Genomic DNA, 15,293 nt, shown 5'->3' on the forward strand with positions numbered 1-15,293 from the left:
GTCTTCAGAGACTGTGTCAGTCTCCTTCGGTACTGTAAGTTCACTATTGACTCCTAATGCGCATCTATTGGTCTACTTGTTCATTTAAGCAGCCAGATTAAAGAAGCTTTTCCATACCTAATATTCTCTCCTCCAAGAAGATATTTATTCACTGAAACAAGTCCCCTTTGAATATTCTCTTTTGATAAGCTTAACATTCCTTCAAATCTGAAATTATTTTCAAAGAAGTTTCAATAACTCATACCAATTTTTCAACACGTTTTTTTTTTTAAGTATGGCCATTAGGGATGGCCATCAAATTTATTTAAAAAAAAAAAAATTTTACATAAGCAGTGCTGACTGTTATCCACAGGAATTTGTGCTGGGACTCGTGCTGTCCAACATAGTCATAAGTGACCTGAAAATGGAAGCGAACAATGGAGCAAAACTCCGCTGATGAGATTAACTAATTGAGGAGAGCAAAGAGAAGGGCTGACTGAGAGGATCTGCAGAAGGATTTATGAGACAGACCACTGGGACAGTACGACAGAAGATGAAAAATCTACAGACAGTGATACATACAGGGGAAAAAATCCCAACTGTCCATATAAAATGAAAAGAGCAAGTAAGTGCTAATAAATGCAAAATCTTGGGATTACAACGAACAGTTCCTGAAAACAACTTGCTTTTTTGATTGCTACTAAGCTTTGAGCTAACAGAATGTTAGGAATTATTTAGCAGAGCACAAAAAACTTTCTAAAGTCACTCTATAAATCTAACATGCACTTTTCTCTTGAATTTTACGTGCAGTCCATGTGTACTCTCTTCCCCTAAAAAAGGATACAGAACTGAAACACAGCCACAGAAGGTTGTCGAGGATGCCAAGTGGCATCTGTACAAGGCATGATCTAGTAATCCAAGGACTCCTCCTTTTGGAAGAGAGAGAACTGAAGATTTAGTGTGAAGACAACAGAGATAATGACGAAAGTCCATAATGTCAGAAGCAGCCTCAAGAAGTTGCATAAAGAACGAGGCAGGGTTTATCCAGTGAAGGCAGAAAATGCCGTGTTCTATTCCAGCTAAAAAACGTGGTACTGGACAGAGCTCAGGAAATCCTTCCGAGCTGGGTGCTGCAGATACAAGGAATTTACAGTGCTTGAAGAGAGAGGAAGCCATTGAGGGTCACTAATACAAAGACAGTGATTCTGGCCCAGGAAGCCCATGCAAAATAGGCTCTAGTTAGCCAGGTTCAGTGATTTGAAAATGTCTACCCTTTTTAACTTCAGCTTAGCTCATCCATGTATCTCATCCATGCAAAACATATGGTCCCTATCGCTAAATAAATTCATTGAGGATCATGAGAAAAACCGCGGCCTTGTTTCCTCTCAAACTTGCAGCTAGATGTTCTCCAGACTTACACATTGTTCATTACTGACGCAGATAAAGAATAAGGTGTATTTCATGCACACGTAATGAGAAACTCCCACAGGGAAGAAACAAAATTCTGCTTTCAGTGATTATTAAAGCTACCAAGACTTCTATTCTTCAACCAAAAAAACCCAGACAGAAAGTAGCATAAAGACAAAACCAATACAAAGCAGCCATCAACTGTAACCACCAGCAAAACTGCTGTCACGCAGAAAGGCCTGATGCAAAGAGGTTGCATGACATGGGAAGTTTGTCCAGAGGACAATTTTGAACCTGCTTGAAATAAATGGAGGTGAGCTCTGGTATATCGTGTAGATAGAGCTTTTTCAGACCTATGCAAACAACCTTGAAGAGAAGATTAGCAGAAAAGATATAGCATTTTATGATATTAACCTTGACCAGAATCAAACCAAGCCTGAACTCAAAGTTCATTCCTTCAAAGAAGGACGAAGACAGCTTAATAGACTAACTGGCAGGACAGCTGCATACAAATAGTATATAAATGCATGAAAATTTTACAGTCCTGAATTTATGCTAGTCTTTCACCTCATAAATACAAATACAGTAAGTAAAACATTCCCAGCAATTGTTCATATCCTCTATGCCCTAACCTAATAAATTGCACTTTCAGCTTTTAAATCAGGCTGTCCATGACAACATATTAGTGAACAAAGCTTGGCGCACCTTCTTTCTTCTCTCACAGTCTCTTGGTAAAGGACGAAAGTAGTTCTGCAAATGACAATTTGGAAAGGATCTTACCTCTACGGATCTATACCTCCTGCCTGGGGGGGAGGCGCTGCGAACAACAAACCCAAACAAAAAACTATCTCCAAACTATTTAAAATAAACATGATACCACGTGCCATTGATTTCTTCTAAAGTATATGCACTAGATAACAGAATAAACAGCAAAAAAGCCAAAAGGATGAAGATTCTAAAAAGCCTAGTGCAAACTAGATGAAGGTACTGATTGGTCTGAGTGCTTACACAGCCACATAAAGGGTGGGGGTTTTTTGTAGTCCCTCGAACACTTTAGAGACTACAAATAAGCTTGTGGTCCTAAGAAGCCTATGCAAAGAGTTTTCCTCGTATATCTTTTTGAAATTCTTTGAATGTGTCAGGTTTGCTCAGGCTAAGTAAGAAGTATCACGATGATACTTCTAGGAACACAACACGGTTCTCTAAGAACTGTTATGTATCATTCCTAGAATACTTACATTTTCTTCTCATAGGTGTGGCTATAATTGTAGATCATTAACCGGAATCCCTATGTCAGGAATAACAGCCATTCCCAGTACTTTAGGTAAAGGTGTATTTCACATTTGATTTTGTGGGGTTCACGTGACTGAAGCACAAGGCAGGTGATGTTCGATGAGGAGAAAAGTTGCATTAGAAGCGGAGTTTGTAGTTACACCAATACTTTAAAGTGTTTAAGACATCTCTTTATGGTGTGTTCTATTGCTTATAACTTTGTCAAACATTAGTGAGTTGTGCTGAATATCTGTGACGGAAATTCCAGACAGTTTGATTTTTAAAAAATAGATTATTTTTTTTTTCTGGAAGTTGTATTTACAGGATGTTCAAAACAATTACTTCACCAGGGCCATACTTTGCATACGTGGACTGCTATAGAAAAAGCACTGTATTTGTCTTTTCTTGGGCACTAGAAAATAATTACAATAAATTATCATATTTTTTCCATTATATCACTTACAGAAGACATGGTTAAATGCTTATTAGATTAACTCTTTCTTTTAAAAAGCCCATCGCTATAAAGACATTACTGTATCTGAACGTTCCTTGTTTAACAGGAATCAGGTTTCTGCAGTGTCCCTCAGGAATGCTGGCACAGTTCAGCCATGGGCAGGAACTGTGAGTTAAAAGAGCCATTGGGGAAGCAGTGAAACAGCGTGTCTACTGAATAATGCAAGGCAACACTGAAAAGACAAGTCAATCATCTGAATTGACTCTTCGGTTTCTATCTCTTTTCAAAGCATTTACAAGGAATCGACACAAACCAACAACTACAGCTTAATACCAAGGCATAAGCTATCCAAAAAAACAGTCCAGCAAAAATGAAAGCTACAGGAACAAGGTCTTAAATCACGCTGTACTCAAAGACACTTCTGAAACTCAGTGCTCTTATAAATTCTGAAGGCATCAAAAGGACAGTAAATAAAGATGTACTTGCAGTTGAAGATGTCAGGAATGCACAAAACTTCTACACATCAGAGACCCCAGACAGTGCACAGCTTAAAAAACGCCACCACATCTCCAGCGTTCTTAAGGTGCACGTTAGCGCTTGCCAGTCAAAATGAGCTAGAGACAAATAAGGTCATTGTACACACTCACCTAAATATGGAATAGTAGGAACCATTTTTAAGCTTCTAATGTACTCTCGTGTCCTTTTATAATTATCTTCCTTAGACAGTAAATAGTCTAACTTCTCAAAGGTGGTCTTGTCTTTGCGATTCAAAAGCTACATAGAAAAAAAAATGAAGATCATAAAATTTTAGTATTTGTAAATGTGGTACCTGTTAAGAAAGAAAAAAAAAACGGGAAGCAATTTGGCATAAGTCTTAAGTTATTAACAAATATGATTACTATTTCTGAATAGTTCATCAACGATCCACATATCGCTACCTCAGAGTTTTGAATAACCTCAGGAATATTAAATTTCTACAGGAAAAATACATGTTATTATACAGTCACCAACATTCCCATAGTTTATTAGAATTGCTAAAAATCCTCTTGAATTTGAAAGTAGAAATAGGAACGGAAAATGCTCTACATAAACGCATATTGTGCCATTTCAACAGTGCCGTATTAAAAGTATAAAGTATAACAAAACTTTTTGGAAGAAAGTATAAGGAAAGTAAATCACTATGAAACTCAAATCTCTGTTTTCTATTACTGGACTTACTACAGAATATCACAAAAATATTTAGCAATGCAGAAGATCCTATACTGACAGAAGACTGAAAAGTAAACACAAAATACGCAACTGCAGCTATAAAAACACATTCCGTATTTCAGCTGTTTTTGGAAACGTCAGCAATATTTTTGAGATGATTTTAAAAGCCGATTGAGACAGAACGAGTGGAGCGTTATGGCACTGTACACTGGCTTCTTGCAGTCGTACTTTCTGACAACACACAGCTGTTCCGCAGCACATTGCTTAATACACCTCTTCCCCTGTAAAATTCCAGCTCTTGTACTACAGAGCTCATAAGCCGTTCTGTTTCTCCAGCACTGTGAGTCTGCCCACTGTTACAAAAACCACTGCAACGGATTTGCATGAGTTAACTGCTTCATTCAGTCTTGCTCAGAAGAGGACGGGCTTGACGGGCGTCACCAGTGAAACACCACTGTCAATGGGAGCCCTGAGGCCCTTTGCGACTCTGCGACAGCGCGCACCAGGTGTCACCGTTAAATAACAGCAGATAATAAAAAGTAACATAAAAGGTACGAGAGTAAAAAGATTTTAGAATAATTTTGCTGTTTTCTTTCTAAACAGCACCGAGAACTCCTTGAGGCCCTAACTCCGCACAGGGTTGTATTTCTGAACTACTGCGCCTTCAAAGAGCTTTACACCTCTCTAGGTCTGCGTCCCGCAATGAACCGCTCACACACGTGGTTTCATACGTGAGCGATTTTCCCTGTATCAGTTCCAACTTCATCAAGCTGCTCAAAACAGCAGGCACTTATGTTTTTGTTAGAGTACAGCCTAATTCTGAGCAATCAAACCATAAAGAAGTTACAGGCGTTTTAAAAACATAATAAGCTTAAGGTGAAAGAATTCAGTATAGCCATCTTTATTTTTCAGTTCTGAACAGTTAATGGGATCCATGTTGGGTGGAATACTAAATTAATGAGAATTACCTAATCCTTTGCATACTTGAAGATTACATACAGCAGGACTACAATATAATTGTGTATTCCACTTAAAAAGAAATAGAAAATTTTACACTAAATTTAAATGAGAAATTCTGCCCTCAAGAGATGAAATGTCTGAAAATGGAATTATCAATGCTTTTAATTTCTAAAATAAATGAAAACTTAAATGCTTTGTACAATAATCACAAACCAATCCTTCTATATTTGTAATAGGCCTTTTTTCTTCCTTTCCTTTTAGGCAATGTATTAACAACTTGAATAATGGGATACTGATACACTTGCTATATGAGGGTCTTCTAAGATTACTTATCAACTAAAGTCCTCCTGAGCACATAACGAGTGGTGTCTAGAACAGACAGGAAAACAGGAAACTCCTACAGGAAAAAAGATTGTTTAAAAATATGCAGCCATTTAAAATCTGCTTTCATCAAGCACGTAACCGATCGCTACTTCTGCTACGGTGGTACCACAAAAACAATATAAAAGAATCTTCTTCCAGAAGATGCAGTTTGACAATTCAGAAAAGTTCAGAAAACGTCAGAATTCAAACAAGACAGAAAAGCCAATGGTTGAGGAATAACTTACAGCCCAGGTTTTGGTCAGTCTGAAGATAGGCGCGCTTTGCAGTGCTGACACCACGGACATAAGAGAATGAAGGTTATTCAGTTCTAAAAGCTTCTGAAAAAAGGGAATAACAACTTTTAGCACATTGAAAAGGGAAGCAGGATAAATTAATCTCAAAGATGCATTAATAAAATATAATTTTTTCTTTTTAATGGCTGCAGACAACATCCAACGCTGTCAGTGTGCAAAATTCTTAAGACCACTTTAAAAGTTGGCAATTTTCCAAATATACCCCTCAAAACAACAGGCATTTCAGTTGTGAGAATACAAACTGTATTTAATTTGAATTTGTTATTTTCTAAGGCTGTTCCTTCAAGGAACAGAAAATACGAAAATATGATGCATTGTTCTTGAAAATGAGTATAATTGTGGAAATTAAAAACGTAATCAAACCAAAATCATCATCCAAAGATGCTGATGACCCTTTCAGAATTAATATAATTATTTTGTAATCTTTTTTCAGGATGTATTTTCCTCACCTCAACGTACTTTAAATTCACTGTGTTGACAATTACTCAAAACACATTGATCTTAAAAGAGATACTACTTTAGAATAAAGCTGTCTTAGATTATAAAGTTTCCTACAACATAGTTCCAGAAAAACAGAAAAATGAGAACTGCTGTCGTGTAGCGTCTTTGTAAATCTTAAGAAGAGGCTGGATTCATCCTCGAGTGATCGATTTACTCATTGCTCAGGAGCACTTGAGGAAGATCTGGATTTTATTGAGGGAAGAGAAGGAAAGGGAAAAAAAAAAAGAAAAAGAGGTAAAGAGGGCAGTGTTTTCCTTTTTGCAGGGGACAATAAAAAACCCCTCTCATTTCTAAGAGCAACTTGGCACCTCCAGGTTGACCATTGTCTTAGAACTTGGGCTATGCCTTTGTGCTAGCAACTTACTCAGATAAATTCTCTTCTGCATAAGCCCAAAACTGCTAAGTAAACAGACTGGAAATATTGACAATACCAAAAAAAATTATTCTTTATTACATAGAAAATATTATTCTAATTACCTACACACACACAATTTCACAGGTACAAGATTAGCACTCAGACCTTTGATCCAAGTGCTGTCTCTTACTAATATTAGTAAGTGTCACACAGGGTCATACAAAATAGAATGACCTCAGGTCATGAAATAGAGAAATATTTTTTCAAATAAATATATCTTTTTCAAAGTTAAGAACGACTTGTAAAACGCAGTGCTGAAGCTCATTAAAATAACTGCCCTTTAACAGTGGTACTTTCTACCAGCAACTACATGTTACAAGAAAGAATACAAGTCTCACAATAGTCGTTTTAGAAGCAAGAGATTTGTTTTCATAAAAGGTAAGCTTAAACGGGGAGAGACAAAAACCAGAACAGTTCACAACTGCTGTGGTTTGGGCTGGGCACTAAAGGAATGACAGATGCTCTCTTGAACCTCTCTCTCCCTTCCCAGAAGAGAAGGGAGAGAAAGTAAGGGAGAGACTTACCGGTTGAAAATAAAACTAAAACTACTTCAGTGAAATATTATTAATAAAAAGAAAATATAATAACATCAATAAGAAAATAATGAAATCGATACAATATATACAAAACCCGATCATGTCACCAGCAGGCACTGGGAAAGTCCCAGACTGGACGCAGCAACGGACGGGAACTGGATTCCGGATCTGGGTCAGGCAGGCACGGAACTGAGAGAGTCCTGCTCGGACACCGGCCACTGAAGGAAGAGGCTGCCCCTTGGGTCTCTCTGCTTTTATACCGAGCGTGATGCCCATGAGATGGAACACCCCGCTGGTCAGTTTGGGGTCACGAGCCCTGTCCGCTCCTCCCTGCAGGTAGGACCCCCCTGTGCTTTTCCGCTTCCAACCCTCCAACTTGGTGCACAACGAAGTTATCTGACCTTGGCTGTTACAGCAAAAAGCGTACGCAATAGCCTCCCTGCATACCATCCCTCGGTATGAACTATGATCATCAGACCTCATCCGCTAGAAGCCGACACTGTCTGAAAAGCGTGCTCTTAACTTCAGTCAGTTAGAAGAGGCTTAAATAAAAAGTAAAATAACTGGGAAGTAAAATTACTGAAAAGAAAATTGGTTCCGTTTTACCTGAAACCAGGACAACCATCACATTCAGTGTTGGCAACACCTATCTGGCCATCAACAAGACAAACCGCTTTTAAACATGTTAGGCAAAGGTACAAGACGAGTCACACTGAACTGGGTAGTTTTATTTAACCAAGTAAAATCAACAGATGTCACAGCTTTGTCTTATTCATCTGGCACAACATAGCACGTGTGCTAAAAAAGAACGTTACCCCCTGTAATCCAACAACGGTTCATAGAAGTAGTGCAGAAACAAACAAATAGGAAATAAGATTTTGAATGACAGTACAAGAAATTTGCACTTACTTTAGCTATTTTCACAAAATGGCTCAATATTTCTGCCCTTATTTTTAAGGTCTGTGCTGTTAATATTTCTCGTACAACCCAAAAGCTGACCTATAAAATAAACACATATAAGTGAATTTATTTACAAATAAAGGACGTTATTAGATGAAATAGTAGTAAACTTTTGTGATGCTCCAGGGAGAAAATGGGGTAAGGAAAGACAAGAGTTGAATTCAAGTCCCATGAATTCTCATCTGTACAGATACAATTACCCGAAAGCATTACCACTGGATATAAGAAGTAGGTAGAGAAATGAGGCAACACCAAGATAACTAAATGTGCAGCTGAAACACTGAAACAGAAGGAAAAGAATTGCGAATGTTGTGCCATGACACATCAGCAAAAATTATTAGGAACTATTATTTAGGAACCAACGGTCTAGAGGAACACCACAAACGTGCACAAAGCAACTGAAAACAGGAACTGCCATTTCAAAATCTTAATCTTCATTTAGAAAAATATTCCTAAATTCTAATTCACAGGAGTAGTTCTATTTAACTTTGTACTCGAAGACACGTGTCACACCGTACCTGTTCATCACAGTAATCAAATCATTTACCTGGTTAAACCTCCTAGTAAAGGCAACAATATTTGGAGCGAGGATATGTTTTTCTTTTTTATTCCATCCACAGCTGGCTAGTTCCTAGGAAAAGCATTTAAAAATTGCCTTAGAAATCAGTAATGTTTAAAAACATTAAAAAGTGTAAATACTGATACGTGACAGAGGCATCTATCAGATAACTGCTAAAATCAATCCAAGGCACCGATTCAATGACAACTAGTCTAACCAAACACTTCTGTATGCATTTCCAGTTCCAAACATACTTTGTATCCCAACCTTCCAGCATTTAAGCCTTCTGCAGATAAAAATGACAATTTGCATCTGTCAAGACACCGATTCTCCACATGATTGGTGCACATCTGGTCTTAAGAGTCTGGAAATAACACGTGTACGTGGAAAAATCTCCGTCACTCTACTAGGGACAGCAGAATCTACATTTGTCAGACAAGTGGAAGAGGTCAGTAACCTAAGGATGTTACGCAGTTGCTAGCGGGCTAGCAAGCAACCATGGAAAATCCTGTGCACGGTAAAATCATTTGGCTAGCTTTAAAATTTGGACTGAATGGGAAGGCTGATAAGAGTAAGTGATCCAACATATTCCTGCCGAATTTTTTTTATACTGCTAAAATATACCGTGTTCTAGTATTACAATTCATCTTTCTGTATGGAAGGATGCAGGCAGTTTCCTCAATGCACAGTCACAAGAAACATTCCAATCAAGCGTGCAAGAAAACCCTGCAATTTGTGGAGATGGCAATTTCCAGGACTTTGGGAAAAACAAACAAACAAACAAACAAACAAATCTAAATGAAGTTACCTAGACATCTAGAATGTGAGCACACTTAGTTCTGCTGGAGAACAAAGAATTGTTACTCAGACGTCCTCTCACTGAACTCTCGCAAAGTAACAAGCACATGTGGTTTTTAGTAATAGCTCCACGGAAAAGCAGAAAAAAGCCTCAGCAAATGCTAGGTTTAAAGGATGTCTGCGTGTTTGAGAAAAGACTTGGCACCCAGAACTCTAAAATCTTTTCTTTCCCTCCATGCATAAGCTCATGTTAAAGACTAAAACCTGAAGAAAAAAACAGTAGAATGCTCTTCCCCCAAATACAAAATTTAGCAACAGAGACCTCACTGAAGCAGCGGGAGGATGAGGAAACCTCCTCTGTGCACCATTCTGCCCTGGAATGGAGCTACGCAACATCTATCAAAACGCTTCCACCTCCCCATGCTTTTTCCACGCCCCCTTTCTGGCAGAGGGAACGAGAGGTATTCTGGAGGTATTCACTCTTATTCACGTGCCGTGTATTTACCTCCGCTTCCTGCCCGATTCTGCAGGGCAATTGTGACCGCCTTGCACAAGCAGGTATGAAAGGAAAAGTAGGGACCATAACTCTGCCTTCATCATACCCAGTGAGGTAATGAAACGAGTACATCATGGAGCGCAGTTTTCAACCGAAACACTGGCCTTTCCTTCGCCCGTGCAGCACAAGGGCAGCACCGGAGGAATGTGGGCAGGCAGAGTCCTGGAGTAGGATGGCAGACACCCACCTGCCCATCAGTCACCCACCTGAAACCCTGCCGGCCTCAAAGGCGCCGTTTACCAAAGGGTGTCCAAGCTTACGGACACAGAACAACAAAAGTTCTGAAGGACAGAACGAAGAAGGCCAGGGAACTGCTGGAGAGGGGACGGCAAAGGGCTACCAAGATGATGAGGGGACTGGAACACCTCTCTGATGGAGAAAGGCCGAGGGACTTGGGTCTCTTCAGCCTGGAAAAAAGACGACTGAGGGGGGATCTTATCAACGCTTATAAATACTGAAAGGGGGGGTGTCAGGAGGATGGGGCCAGGCTCTTTTCAGTGGTGCCCAGCGACAGGACAAGGGGTAACGGGCACAAACTTGACCATAGGAAGTTCCACCTAAACATGAGGAGGGACTTTGTTGTGAGGGTGGCAGAGCCCTGGCACAGGCTGCCCAGAGAGGTGGTGGAGTCTCTGTCTCTGGAGACATTCAAAACCCACCTGGACGCGTTCCTGTGCCACCTGCTCTGGGTGACCCTGCTCTGGCAGGGGGTGGGACTGGGTGATCTCCAGAGGTCCCTGCCAACCCTATGATTCTATGAGAAGTTATCGTGCCCCGAGAAGCTGTGGCTGCCCCATCCCTGGGGACGTTCAAGGCCAGGTTGGACGGGGCTTGGAGCAACCTGGGCTGGTGGGAGGTGTCCCTGCCCAGGGCAGGGGTGGGACTAGATGGACTTTAAGGTCCCTTCCAACCCAAACCATTCTGTGATTCTATGAAATACATCAACGGAATTTAGACAGCTACGAGGCCTCAAACAAAAGTGGACAGTTACAGACTATATACTAATATTTGACCCAACCAGAAAATTGCAACCTTCTTAGTCTACTAACTTACCTAATAACAAGAGGCAGGTAGCTGGCAAATACACTGACTATAATTTGCTTTAAAACCTAGTCCTACAGTTGGCAGAGTTTCAGAATAGAAATAGTTGTTTGTTTTTGGCAAACAAACAATTAAATTATATTGGTAATTCCAATACGATGAAAGTCAGAAAATACAATTAAAAACTAATAATTTATGGCAACTGCTACTTATACACTCTATTCCGGCAGAATTTGAAAATACGAGGTCAGATTTTTTCTGATCATTTCTCACTAAGTTCCATCTACCTGCCAATCAATCCAAGTAGCACTTCAGGAAATTTAATTTCCAAAAGGCAAAATGAAGCAATGACAAAGGAAAAGAAGAACAGCAAATGAGTATTTTTTTCTGCTATAAAATTCTATGGCATAAATATCTGATAGCAATTAAAGCAAACGCAAAATTCACTTTAAATATGAACATCTACGGTTTTGTATTTCATTTTGTATTCATTCTTCTCAGAGTATCACACTACCTCTGCTTTTGGCAAAACCTCCACTTTGTTCTGATGTTTTTCTTAGCAAAATATTCTCATGAAAAAGTATCTATGATATTTATTTGTAAATACTGCTAGTTTTGTGTTAACAGATTGTTTTCTATGGCTATTGCTGGTTTCTTATTGAATTGTTCATTTGCCCTTTTTTTGCCACAGTAAAGAAAAGACTCCACAACTGCCTGGAGAATACATTTAATTTCAGAAGCACGAAAGTGTTTTCAGCTACAAAACTGTCTTGGTCTTCTTGAAACAAAATTAATTTATCTGACGGGAAGTCCAGACACCACACAGATAAATTCTTATTTTCCTTCCTATGCTTCCTCAAAATAGAAAACTGCTAATCTCTCTGAACCACTGTAATACACAATGAGTTGCCTTGTTAAAGACCAAACTATATGGATTCTACCTTAATAGAACGTTCTTCTACTAAGAACCTTCTAAACTGGACTGCCCTTTCTGATGTTGTCAAAAATTCAGTTACGCTAATATTACAGGGTTTTTTTTCCCCCTTTATGTATTAATGATATTCCACATAGGCACAAAAAGACAATAAAGCATAATGAATCTAAGGACATGGTCTTATATTAACGAACTTGAAGCTGGAAACGTGCAGTTCTTGTACCTTTTGCAGAAAATAAATTTATTTCATAAAAACACCGAGATTAAATATCACTTTTATGCAAATTTAACATATTCTGATAACTACCTTTGTACTTCAGTTTTGAAGTTCTTATTTCTGATTTTCAAACGTCTATGTTAACTTTGATTGCTTTTACTCAACAGGCCTCAAGTTTCTTTTTGTGTCTTTCCTAAAAGGTTAAAATATTAAAGGACACCAATACATTAACTTTTAAGGGTTTGAGCTGATTTATTCCCTCAGAACTGAACCTCAAACATGATAGTACAAATTAAAAAGTTCACCAAGCAGCTGATGCAGCCTAAAAAACACAGGTTATGACTAGAGGCATAAGTCCAACTCTGAAATCAGATGTGAACTGAAAAACAGGAGCAGAAGGGAGAGCGGATAATTTTGACATGTGATAAATTTATCCTGAAGAAACACTCAAGACAAAGCAGGAAAGGAAGACTTTCAGAAAAGCATAGTCGTCTCTTTTGGCAACGGATGACAAATCGAAGTACGCCAGGCTGTGTTACAGATTCACAGTGCTAACAAGGAATAAGCCTAGAAGAATATTAGCGCAGTGCAAGAAGTTGAGCGTTTTTGAATGAAAAAGCATTCTTTAAATGGTTACATTTCCTCAGTCACTGAACTCCAAAGATGTAAATAGATAGTCTAAGAAAACCTACCTCAGGCTGTATAGCTTTAAATACTGGCGTATCCATCAATGTAATCTGGCTCTGCAAGAAAGAGAAAATTTTAAATAATATAATACGAAGAGCTAACAATCGTGTGTTTACATCTGCCCTTTCGTAACTACAACCCACACCGTCACCTCTTCCCCCAGAGCAGACCTGACCAGTCCCCCCCCGGCTGGCACCGCAAGCAGGAGCTCCACCACCCCAGGGGCAACACGTCATGAGATTCTCTTACATTTGCCGGCTGTAACTGGGTGAAATTTTTCAGTATGTGCCGCGGTCTAAGAGGAAAAACATGTGTTTGAGAGTCTTACTGTTTGGGCCCGTTATTGATGTAACAGAAATGGTAGAAAGAATTATTTGCCTTTCGCACAGAAACCAGCATACATTTTACATTCCCTGGGTGGAAAGGCAATAAAGCATTATGATGTGTTAATTAGTTGTGATTGGAACATGCTTTAAAGGGGTCATATACACAGATTTTCAGTCACTGATGGGTACATCCTGATAAGACATTGTAACGCTGTTTCAAAGCCAATGATTTTGAAAAAAAAGGATTTATAGAACATTTTTAGCATCTGAGTGATAAGGTACTTGAATTGCTTCGGTGATTGAATGGCATTATACATTTGGAAGTTACATAAATTATGTTTAACCAATAGGTACTTCAATTGTACTGTGACTGTATAAACCTACAGAGCTTTGAATTTTGTAATTTACATGATTTAACGTGTAAAAGAAAGTGTCAAAGAATGTTTCTTTGGGCCTTTCCCCAGCAAAGCTTCTCTGTTGGCCATTTTGTTACACTACACCCAAAACAGCAAGAATTTGCTAACCCCCTCTCAAAGTGCTCATTTGATTCCACCAATTAAGAATGATAACTATCTATTTAAATATAATATTAATAAGGTTTCTACTATTAGTATGATTCCTCAGACATGAGCCTAGGAAAGTTAATGAGGCCCATAAAATTTAACGGAGATGAAAAAAACTCCCTTCCATAAACTTTCCGTCTAATTATCTCTTGCTTTTTTATTATGCCAAGTCAAAGATTTTGTCACAAAGCCCTAGCCGAACACTCTTAGCAGCACTCAACTCTGCGATTTATACTTCCAAGTAACGTTTGGGTATTTATAAACTCAGATGTTATTAAGATCTCGCTCTGCTCCGAGAAAAACTGCAGTCACAAATGGCTATTTGGAACTTCTTGACTGGCTCCTAATAAGATGCACAGTGGAGGCTTCAAAAAGCTAACTATAAGCCATACTGTGTGATGTCAATAAAAAAGTTTTCAGTGAGAATTAATAATCGTTTCAACAAGATATGGGTAAAAAAAAACAACACTAAAAAGGTTAAAACAAAATTCAGTACTACTGACAAGCTGCTGCTCTTTTCATTATATAGGTGATCACCACCAGGGAATTTCTCCTCTGCTGCTTCTAAATTTTAAAAAAGGAACACAACACGCTAAATTTTGAAGTGACCTTAACTTGGCTCCATTCCCTTTCTCTAAATATTTATATTCAATACAGCAATCCCATCTTCTACGGATTTCTGCCCTGATGTCCAGTAACCAAACAGTACTAACTACAGTAGACTCAGACCTGTGCTTTTTTTCATTCTCCCCAGCTGAACTATTTTAAGTAATTTGAAACAGGCTACTGCAGTAATAAGAAATGGTAAGCATAATTTACTGGTTGCTATTATTTACTGAAAAAAGAAATTATCTGCTTCTCTGGATGGAACAGAAGCAGTAAACATTACTTGAGCTGTTAATAAAAAAATAAGAGGATGAGGGTAAACCAATGAAAGGTTTTAATGCGGCACAAGGAGAACAGCTACTCTGGCTAAGAAAGCCTTGGTGTTAAAAGTTTGTGTGACCTTACTAAAATCAACAAACAAACCAACCCCAAACAAACAGCCCTACCACTAGGGTTTACATACGATCTATTTCACACCTCACTGTCCTACGGACACACATTTCATTTTTTGGTTTCTTTGGGGGTGGTGGGTTTTTTGTTTGTTTGCTTTGTTCATGGCTAGGAGTGGAACTGGAGGGTCTGGACTTCAGAGTTAAAAGATGTATTACAATGACATAAGGGGGTGTGTGCACACAT

General features: G+C 38.7%; 1 protein-coding gene across 8 annotated transcripts in view; it reads right to left on the reverse strand.

The window, feature by feature from the left end:
- RALGPS1 (Ral GEF with PH domain and SH3 binding motif 1) overlaps positions 1–15,293 on the reverse strand; it is a 119,899-nt gene that overhangs the window by 81,229 nt on the left and 23,377 nt on the right. For all 8 annotated transcript variants that reach the window (XM_063352688.1, XM_063352692.1, XM_063352690.1 and 5 more), the window contains 5 exons: positions 13,168–13,218; positions 8,918–9,001; positions 8,320–8,409; positions 5,890–5,982; positions 3,760–3,886 (listed from right to left, as the gene is read on the reverse strand). In XM_063352688.1, coding sequence (XP_063208758.1) covers positions 3,760–3,886; positions 5,890–5,982; positions 8,320–8,409; positions 8,918–9,001; positions 13,168–13,218 — 445 coding nt within the window. The remainder of the gene's footprint in view (positions 1–3,759; positions 3,887–5,889; positions 5,983–8,319; positions 8,410–8,917; positions 9,002–13,167; positions 13,219–15,293) is intronic.

The sequence above is a fragment of the Chroicocephalus ridibundus genome, chromosome 15, assembly GCF_963924245.1.
Source record: "Chroicocephalus ridibundus chromosome 15, bChrRid1.1, whole genome shotgun sequence".
NCBI classification, from domain to species: Eukaryota; Metazoa; Chordata; class Aves; order Charadriiformes; family Laridae; genus Chroicocephalus; species Chroicocephalus ridibundus.